This window comes from Suricata suricatta, chromosome 11 (genome assembly GCF_006229205.1).
Source record: "Suricata suricatta isolate VVHF042 chromosome 11, meerkat_22Aug2017_6uvM2_HiC, whole genome shotgun sequence".
In the NCBI taxonomy this organism is placed as follows: domain Eukaryota; kingdom Metazoa; phylum Chordata; class Mammalia; order Carnivora; family Herpestidae; genus Suricata; species Suricata suricatta.
Window position 1 is genome coordinate 13,429,251 of NC_043710.1, and position 10,654 is coordinate 13,439,904.

At 34.9% G+C, this 10,654-nt stretch overlaps 1 protein-coding gene across 1 annotated transcript; it reads left to right on the forward strand.

Moving 5' to 3' along the window:
• Positions 1–7,213: 7,213 nt before the first annotated feature.
• LOC115272418 (olfactory receptor 8K3-like) lies at positions 7,214–8,203 on the forward strand. Its single transcript, XM_029915494.1, has one exon. It carries the CDS (start codon positions 7,214–7,216, stop codon positions 8,201–8,203), a length of 990 nt encoding a protein of 329 aa, XP_029771354.1.
• The last annotated feature ends 2,451 nt before the right edge of the window (positions 8,204–10,654 follow it).

Below are 10,654 nucleotides of genomic sequence, written 5' to 3' on the forward strand. Positions count from 1 at the left end.
GCTAGAACAAACTATCCTCAAATTTGTATGGAACCACAAAAGTCCCCGAATAGCCAAAGGTATATTGAAGAAGAAAACCAAAACAGGAGGCATCACAATCCCAGACTTTCACCTCTACTACAAAACTGTCATCATCAAGACAGTATGGTATTGGCACAAAAACAGACACATAGATATTATGTTTTAAAGTCTTTCTTGTGTCTTTTCTTAAATATTAAATAAATGCTGGTGCCCACCACAGTTGCATATGGCATATAGAAGATGACAACTATTATTCTTTTGGGAGAAAACACTCATTAATGAATAATTAAAAATATCTGTCTGTCTTAATGACACTTGAACTCTATTCCCTTGTCATTGGTAGTATCTCAGCTTATATTAAATGATATGTGAATCTGTATATGCTGGGGAAAGTAGGAATAAAATGTATTTATTTTCAGGTGGCATACTTGATTACAGTAAAATGTCAAAAATTCTTCTTGCTGAAACGTTAGACATAATAACTGAATTTGGAAACTCAGTGCATGTAAAGTCAGCATATTAAAGATGAGAGTTTTTTGCTTAACACTAGCAAAGATAGGTAAAAATGACATTTTAAACTATTAATTGCATGATAAATAAAAACTCTATCATACTTGGGGAAAACTTAATAAACAATTTGCATGATATCATTGCCAGAATCTATAAAATATTACTGAATTATTAAAGAAGTCATAAATGTAGCTTATACCATATTATTGATGAGAATAAATAAATGTTGCAAGGTTGTGAGCTCTCCCTTAATTATTCCATATGGTTAATGAAATATTAATCAAACCTTCAGTGGTATTTTTAACAGTCAAGTTGGTTTTTAAAATTACTTGGTAATACAAAAGTTCTAGAATAGCATAAAGGACTATAGAGGCATTCTAGTAGCAGGTGTCGATTCCCTTAATTAAGGTATATTAGCTCAATATATAAAGTTTAATAAACTTATATTTTAAAAATTCTTATAAAATAATTTTTAATCTTTTTACTTCATTTTTTATTATCTTTTTACTTTCTTTTGGAATTATGGAATTTGATTATAAAATTAATTCAGGCAACCAAAATTCCAAAAATATAATGATAGTTTGAAGAAAGAGGTTAAAGTTACAGGAGTTACACTACCAGATTTCTTGACCTCTTACAGAGTCTTAGTATTTAAGAAAAAATTTTTTCTAACTGGTATAGTCAATGCGGAAATAGCGATTTTATAAAATTAGAAGTTCCTCTAAAATTAAAAATGAAAATGCCACATGATGCTAGAATGTCATTACTGGGTATTTACCCACAAAATGTAGAAGAATGTAAAAACACTAATTCAAAAAGATATATGCACGTCTATATTCATTGCAGTAGTGTTTGCAGTAGACAAGATGTGGAATCAGCCCATGTAGCTGCTGATAAATGATAGGAAAAAGATGTGGAATGTATACACAATGGAATATTACTCAGCCATAAAAAGGATGTGATCTTGCCATTTGTGACAACATGGATAGACACAGATGGTATTATGGTAAGTGAAAAAATTCAGACAGAGAAATACAAATACCATATGATTCACTAATGTATGGAATCTAAAAACAAAACAGACAAATCAACAATCTAAGAGCAGAAATAGACCCATAAATACAGAGAACAAATTTCTGGTTGCCAGAGAGAAGGTGGATGGGAGGATGGGCAAAAAGTGGAGGGGGAGTGGAAGATACCGACTTGCAATTATGAAGTGAGTAAGTGTAAAGAATAAAAGGTACAGCATAAAAATATAGCCAATGGTATTATAGTAACATTTGTTTGATGAGAAGTGGTAGCTACACTTGTGGTTAGCATAACATAATGTATAAACGTGTTGATTCACTATGTTGTACATCTGACACTAATGTAACATTGTGTGTCAGTAATATTGCAATAAAAAGAGAAAGAAATAAAATGTTTTCCAGAAAACAGAACTAACTGGCTAAAGAGATAGAATAGCAACTTCAGAAACAGATCCAAATTTACACTGTTACTTAACTTAGGATGGATAGGTCACTGTTTTCCTAAAGAGCAAGAACAATCTTTTCAACAAATAATATTAGGTAATTTGTATATTTATTTTGAGCAAAAAAAAAAATGTGGACAAGTGCCTAGATCCAAAATGGAATCAATTCTACTTGGATTAAAGATCTCAATGTGAAATGGAAGCAACGTTTAAAAGGAAGGAATAGTGAGACGTCTTGGTGATATGGAAATATGTAAAACATTTTAAACAGACCACACCAAACAATGGCTATCTATGATTTAAAATGATTCATTTTAGGGGTCCTGGGTGGCTCAGTCGGTTAAGTGTCCAACTTCAGCTCAGGTCATGATCTCACAGCTTGTGATGAGTCTGAGCCTGCATGGAGCTCTGTGTGACAGCTTGGAGTCTGGAGCCTGCTTCAGATTCTGTGCTCCTCTCTCTGCCCTCCTCCACTCGTGGACTTTCTCTCTCTCTCTCTCTTCTCTCCCTCTCTCTCACACATACACACAAATACATAAACATAAACCTTTAAAAATAATAAAAAATAAAATGATTCATTGAACTGTATAAGAAATTATATTTATCAAAATTAATTGTATGAGAAGGAAAGTCTCATAGTGGGAGAGGATTTTTTTAATGTTTAAGATGGTGGGGAGGGGCAGAGAGAGGGAAGAGAAAACCCTAATCAGGCTCTGCACTAACGGGGTTGACACAAGACTCGAACTCACAAACCATAAGTTATATGACCTGAGTCAGTATCAAGATTTGGATGCTTAATCATCTTAACCATCCAAACACCTACGGGAAAGGATACTTTTGTCAGACCTGCATAATCAGACAAACAGAGGAAAAGGGATTCACAAGCATAATATAAAGGTAACTCTTACAAATCCATAAAGAGTTGACAAGAAATACAATATGAAGATGACCAAAGACATTGGTGTGGACATCAAGGTCGTGAGAGTAACTGTTTTTAATTACCATTTTCAAGAAATTTTGTGTATCAGGGTGATATTCTTTTAAACTATAAATGATTATCTTCAAAAAATGTGTGACAAAATTCAAATCTTATTATTTAAAAAAAAAACTCAAATCATCAAAAAGGAAGTATTAGTTCATAAAAATTTTGGATGGAATAGAATATTTATAAAATCCCTAGTCATAAAACATGCATTTTAGAATTAATTCTAATATTTGCTGATAGCACAATGAACAATTAACCTGTGGTATATTAAAAATAGAGTTGTACACAAAAATGAGAATGAACTATCTAGAACTACCTATTACAACATATTAACTGAAAGAGGCCAGACAAAAAATAACATGTATAGGATTTCTTTATAAAAGTAACAAAGAGATGAAAATAATCCACTTTCTTATCAGGCAGAAAAATAGTGTGTGTGTGTGTGTGTGTGTGTGTGTTTAAGGGACAGTTCATCACAGAGAGCAGAATAAACGATTCTTCTGGGGTCCTGATAATGTTTCAATCTTGCTATCATCGTAACTGTTTTTTTTAATTAATGTTTATTTATTTTTGAGAGAGAGAGAGAGAGAGAGAGAGAGAGAGAGAGAGAGAGAGCAGGAGAGGGACAGAGAGAGGGAGACACAGAACCTGTAGCAATCTCTGGGCTCAGCTGGCAGCACAGATCCCGATGCTGAGCTTGAACTCAGGAACTGCAAGATCATGACCTGAGCTGAAGTCAGAGGCTTAACCAACTGAGCCACCCAGGAGCCACTCATCATAGATGTTTGATTTGGATTCTGATTACACAATTATTTTGCATTTGTAAAAATGTATGACATGCGCATTAGTTAATATGTATATTTTATTTAAATAAGTTAAAACACCCCAGAAAAGGAGAAAATAGGTACCTATGTATGTGTATGTGTGTATATATATATATGTATGTATATGTATATATATATACATATACATACATAGTATATATAAAATATATTGTTTTAACTTGTAAATTTTTTAATGATGTAGTAAGTATCTTTCAATTACCTTCATTATGTCCCCAGACATAAACTCATAAAAAGCCACTGTGGAAAAAGACGATAATTAGGGGTTGCATAAAAAATGAAAATATCTTCCCTACAGATTCAATGATTTGATTCCAGATCGCTGGGTTAAAACTCAAAGACTTACCCAGGAGACGCTGTGGGAAGATATCTGACATAACTTTATTTGTAGGGGAATCTAAAGATGTCCTGTATAATCAGGAGATATGCCAAACCTTTGTCTGATGCTTTTAAATGTTTTCAGCATAATTAACTTGTATTCTTGTCTCTTCAGGGAAGACTCAAAGGAGTAAAGTCACCCATAAATCCCGACTCGGTTGTGCTATGAACAAAAGGCGGCCCGGAGACTTTCCTCCTCACAGGTGAGAACTCCGTAGCTCTGTGACTAACTCTGAGTCTGGTAAGTCTTCAGGCCCCCACGTCCCATGTACATTAGTGTCTGAACACCCCCACCTCACTTCAGTCGTTTAGCCATCTCTTTAATAAGGCTCTTTGTTATCTGGAGTTTCTGGGCGAATACAAGGTTGTCAACATCTTTATCACAATTTTTGGTGAAACCTAGGCATTTACTAAGATGCAACAAGTTTGTACTCTTTGAATAGTGAAAAAAATGCAATCCCTGAAAAGGGAGTTTTGTTAAGAAAATTCATACCCAAGACCTAAGATTTTCATGTCTAGTTTCTTTCATCTGAACTCTTAATAAAATATGATACTGTTATATGTAGTTAATTGGATGTTTTCAGAATTTTTAAACTCAAATGATAACACATCTCCATAATAGTTTCCAGTCATTCTGAAGTATAAAGATTGTCTAAATATGTTTATAACACTTGCAATTTCTCTGTTTCAAATACACCAGGGGTTTCCCAAATTCACCAATGTCCTTTTCAAACTCTCACTTTTAGTTAAAGCATTGCTATCACTATGTAATACATCCCTGACCCCATAATGTCTGATTATTAAGAGGATTGTCCCTCTTCCTTACCTACAAGCCTTGGAAGAGTCTCTGAAATACCATCAGGTTATCCCTTAATTGATGAAAATTCATCTCATGTAGATTGGAATTCAGACTAAAATATGTAAACATTCAAATTTCAGCAAAGATGAATTCTTGCAAAATTATAGAGTAGTACTATGTATTTTGATTACAAATAAGGTGTATTTTCCACTTATTCAGTAGCCTTTTCTGAAACTCTCTTTATTTTCCCTTGAAAATTACTTTGATGTGTAAGTATATATATTCAAATATATATTTTGTTGATCTTTCATTGTAGAATATACTCACTGTCACTTAATTTAGTGCAAAAGGCTATATTTAGCAATGGGAGGGAGAGGGGCAAGGGAATGATTTAATTCTCTCATCTCTATCCTTAGGATAGTTTTACAGTAAAGGTCCAACATTCATCTTATTGTGTATTTTACATGTTTGAAGAATCTTTGTGAGGGAAATAAGTAGACTTAAAAGGTAAGAACCAGGTTGCCTTCAGTAATCAGAGAAAATAATGTAAATAGAAGCATGTAAAATAGAGTTTAGTGCTTTACAGAGAACTCTACAGATAGTTAGAAACACATGTCATATATTTTCTCATAATTAAGGGGACTTGTATAAGAGCATGGATTTAAAAGAGAGTACATATTTTGATATTTTCATTAGTTCCATCAGGTTTATGATGCTTTTTTCATCCACCCAAAATATGCCCCTACCTGTACTGTCTTCTGAGAATTGATTTAGTGTTTCTGATAGCTAATTCGCTTTCTGTCTCTACGGATTCATCTCTTCTGGATATTTCATATAATGGAATGATATCATATGTACAATAAGTTCCCTTGTATACTTGTGCTCTTTTGCATAGCATGTTTATTTTAATTTTTTATGTTTTTTATTTATTTTTTGAGAGACAGAGAGAGATGGTGTGAGTAGGGGAGGGTCACACACACACACACACACGCGCGCGCACACACACACACACACACACACATAATCTGATGCAGGCTCCAGACTCTGAGCTAGCTGTCAGCACAGAGCCCGAAGTGGGGCTCGAACCCTTGAACTATGAGATCGATCATGACCTGAGCCGAAGCCAGACACTTACCTAACTGAGCCACCCAGGTGCCCCTGATTAGCATGTTTTAAAGGTTCATCCATGTTGCTGCATACAAGAACACTTCTTTCCTTATCTAGATTACAAATATCCCATTGTGTAGATACAACACATATTTTATCCATGCATTGGTTGGTGGACATTTGAGTTGTCTCTTAAGTTTTGGCTATCATGAACCAGTGTAATTATTACGAATGTTGTTATGGACATTTACCTTCAAAGTGTTTGTATGAACACTTGTGGTTGTCAATACTTTGGAGTATACAGCTAGAAATGGAATTACTGGATCAGAATGGTAATTCTACATTTAGTGTATTAAGTAACCATCAAACTCCATCCATAGTGGCTGTGCCAAATTACCTTCCCACCAATACACAAACGTTTGAATCTCTACACCCTTGTCAACTTTTGTAATTCTTTCTTTTCTTTTTTATTCCAGCCTAAGACAAGTGAAGTGATATCTCATTGCGGTGTTGATTTGCAACACCTTTATGGATAATGATATTTAATATCTTTTCATATGCCTATGTTCATTTGCATATCTTCTGTAAGAAATGTCTCTTCAACTTTTTTGCCTGTTTTCTTTTTCTTTTTCTTTTATTTTAGATAATTTTTCTTTAGATTTTGGGCTATAAGAGTCCATCGTCTATTTCACATACAAGATGCTTACTAGATAGAAGGTTTGCAATGTTTTTCCATTATATGGGTTCTGTTTTAATTATGTAATAATACCCTTTAACGAATACAATTTGTCTGGTTTTTACATTTTGGCATATCCAATTCAGAAGTTTTTAAATTTGTTGTTTGTTCTTTTGAGCCACATCTAAGAAAGCTGTAAAGAGCTCAGCTGAACTGGGGGTGGGGAGGGAGAGAGAGAGAGAGAGAGAGAGAGAGAGAGAGAGAGAGAGAGAGAGAATGAGCTGGCAGGTGTTGGAACAGACAATGAAGGCAACAGGCCATAATGAAAGATTTGAGCCTTTATTCATGGATTGCAATGGACCTCTCAGTCATGTCGTGAAAGTTAACAATTATTTTAATATTTATTACCAGTATAGGTTCCTGAATGGCCTTCCCAAACAGACACAATTTAACACAGTTGAAAGAATTCATTCTAATGGGAATCACAGAACTCCCTGAGCTGCAGGCTCTATTATTTGGACTTTTCCTCACTGTTTACCTGGTCTCAGTGGTGGGCAACTTGGGCATGATCATCCTCACCAAGATAGACTCTAGGCTACAAACACCCATGTACTTCTTCCTCAGACACCTGGCTTTCACTGATCTTGGTTATTCAACAGCTGTGGGACCCATAATGTTCATAAATTTTGCTGTAGATCAACATACAATCCCTTTTAGTTGGTGTGCCACCCAACTCACTTTTTTCAACATTTTTATCATTACTGAAATTTTTATTATGTCAGCAATGGCCTATGACTGCTATGTGGCCATCTGTAATCCTTTGCTCTACACAGCTGTTATGTCACAAGTATTATGTCAGGCACTGGTGGCAATACCTTATCTCTATAGTGTCTCTTTGTCTTTGCTGACCGTCATGAAAATTTTCCTATCATCATTTGGTGACTGTAATGTCATCAGGCATTTCTACTGTGACAGTCTACCATTGATAGCCTTGCTCTGCTCAGGCGCCCATGAGATCAAATTGATAATTCTGATATTTTCTGCTTTTAATTTGATGTCATCTCTGCTGACAGTCCTTGTGTCCTACATTTTAATCTTTGCTGCCATCCTCAGGATGAACTCTGCCAAAGGCAGGCACAAGGCTTTCTCCACCTGTGGATCTCATCTGACCGTGATTGCCATATTCTATGGGACTCTATTCTTTATGTATATGCAGCCCAAATCTACTCATTCCTTTGATACTGACATTATGGCCTCTTTATTTTACACGTTGGTTATACCCATGCTGAATCCCATGATCTACAGCTTGAGAAACAAAGAAGTAAAAAACGCCCTACACAGAACTTGGAGAATGTGTGCAATTATAAGCATACCTCAGAGATACTGTGGGTTTGGTTCCAGTCCAGCACAATGAAGCAAATTTCACACTAAACCAAGTTAAATCAATTTCCGGTTGCCCAATACATATAAAAGTTATGTTGACACTGTATCACAGCTTGTTCCTTGTTTTTTAGCATTAGGGGGTAATCATACAGTGTGTATTCTTTAATTTAAAAAAAAACACTCTTCTGCTTAAAAATCATGTCATCACAGCCTTAGGAGTGATAACATTTTGCTGGTTGAGGGTCTTGCTTCCCTGTTGATGGCTCTTGACTGTCCAGGGTTGTGCTTGCTTCAGTTTGGGATGCCTGTGGTATTTTCTTTTTTAAATTAAAGTGTTTAAAATGTTTATTTATTTTTGAAAGAGAGAGAGAGACAGACAGACAGACAGACAGAGGGCAAGCTAGGGTGAGACAGAGAGAGAGAGGGAAACACAGAATCCAAAACAGGTTCCAGGCTCTGAGTTGTCAGCACAGAGCTTAATGAGGGTCATGAACTCTGAATGGGAAGATCATGACGTTGACTGAGCTATCAGGCACCTCAACTGTGGTAATTTCTTAAAATAAGACAACAATGAAATTAGTTGTGTTGATTGACTCTTCCTTTCACGAATAATTTCTCTATAGCATGTGATGCTGTTTAATAGCGTTTCCCCACAATGGAAATTCCTTTCAAACTTGGAGTCATTCATCTCTAAACCAGTTGCTGCTCACATGTATGTCATATTCTAAATCCACTGTTGCCAGTTCAACAACCTTACCGCATCTTCACCAGAAGTAGATTCCATACTAGAATACTAGATTTCCATAAGAAATCACTTTCTTAGTTCAGCTTAAGAAGCAATTCTTTCATCAAAGTTTTGTCATGTGATTTCAGCCATTCATTCACATCTTCAGGCTCCACTTCTGACTCCAGTTCTCACTGGGAGCCACATTTGCAACTAGTTCTTCTACTGAAGAAACTACCTCCATTGTTTTAACCTTGACTATTGCTTGCTTGGGATAGACAGATTTCTGTTCAATTATGATTTGTGACTGCATGCATGCCTAGGAAAGCATAAATAAAAGTATTACTATTTTTAAGCTTCATTATTTTGTACATTAAAAATTCAAAAGAGTAAGGTCTGAGAGGCCCCATGTTCCAAAATTCAAGAGTATTGAAGCTGAAACGTTAAACATAATAACTGAATTTTGCAAGGTTGGTACATATAAAATCTCCATATGAACAATCAATTATTTTGCTATCCACCAGTAAGAAACAGGGGAAAATGAGATTTTAATCTATCAATTTCACCTGTGGACATTTGTATCATATTTAGGAGAAAATCTAATAAACAATTTACATGATTTTGTTGTTAGAAAATACAAAAGCCTTACTCAGGTATTAAAGATAACTTAGATGTAGGAGTATGTCATGTCCATTGGTTAATAAGAAGAACAAATGCTGTGATCATGTCAGTTCTCCTTAAAGTATCCTATAGATTTAACACAATAAAAATCAATTGCCAATAGGGCTTTTAAATATGTAGGTTGATATGAAAATTTATATGGAAAGCCAATGAATTTAAAATAGCCAGAGCAATATCCCAGAAGAAGAACCTGATGACAGGTGCAAGTGTGCTTAATAAAGCTAGATTGCTTTTTTATGTTTATTGATTTAATTTGAGAGAGAGAGCAGATGTGCAAATGAAGGAGGGACAGAGAGAGAGAGGGAAAAAAAAATCCCAAGCAGACTCCCTGCTGTGAGTGCAGACCTGGACACAGGATTCCATCTCACCAACAGAATCATGAGATCATGACCTGAGCTGAAATAAAGATTAAGATGTTTAACAGACTGAGCCACTCAGGTGCCCCCAAACCACAAAGTTTTTTTAAACAACAGGAAGATATCTTCCTGAGTTGGAATAAACAAAGAAGGCCAGAGATGTAATGACTGAATGGATATAATATTAAGTGAGACACCAGGCTTTCCCCAAATCACACTGTATATGGAAATATAAATGAGATTGAGTGGTACTCATTTGGCACTTTATGTAAGTGACCCATTTTGTTTTACAATATTTGATATAGTTGTGGAGTACTACATGTAGGCAAGAATGCAAGGCTGATTTCACATGTGAAAACCCAAAACATAAATCACATAAATCGAAATCCTGATAGGTTTATGATAAAATTCAACACTGCTTTCTAATAAACTGCCTAGGTGAGCAGAATTGAAGATTTATTTAATAAAATATATAAATATAATTTTGAACAAATAACCAGGGTTACAATAATATCTATAAAAATCCTCTCTGTGGAGAAATAAATAGGTTGAACACAGAGGTATTGAAGGTAGTGGAAATAATGATATTTTAATCATAGATACATATTATTACACTTAAAAGCCTACAGAAAACTTGTAATATAATACTGAAACATGGAACATTTTCCTTCTGAACACTTTCCCAAGACTAGGAGACCCAGACTCACCATTTGTATTCAGT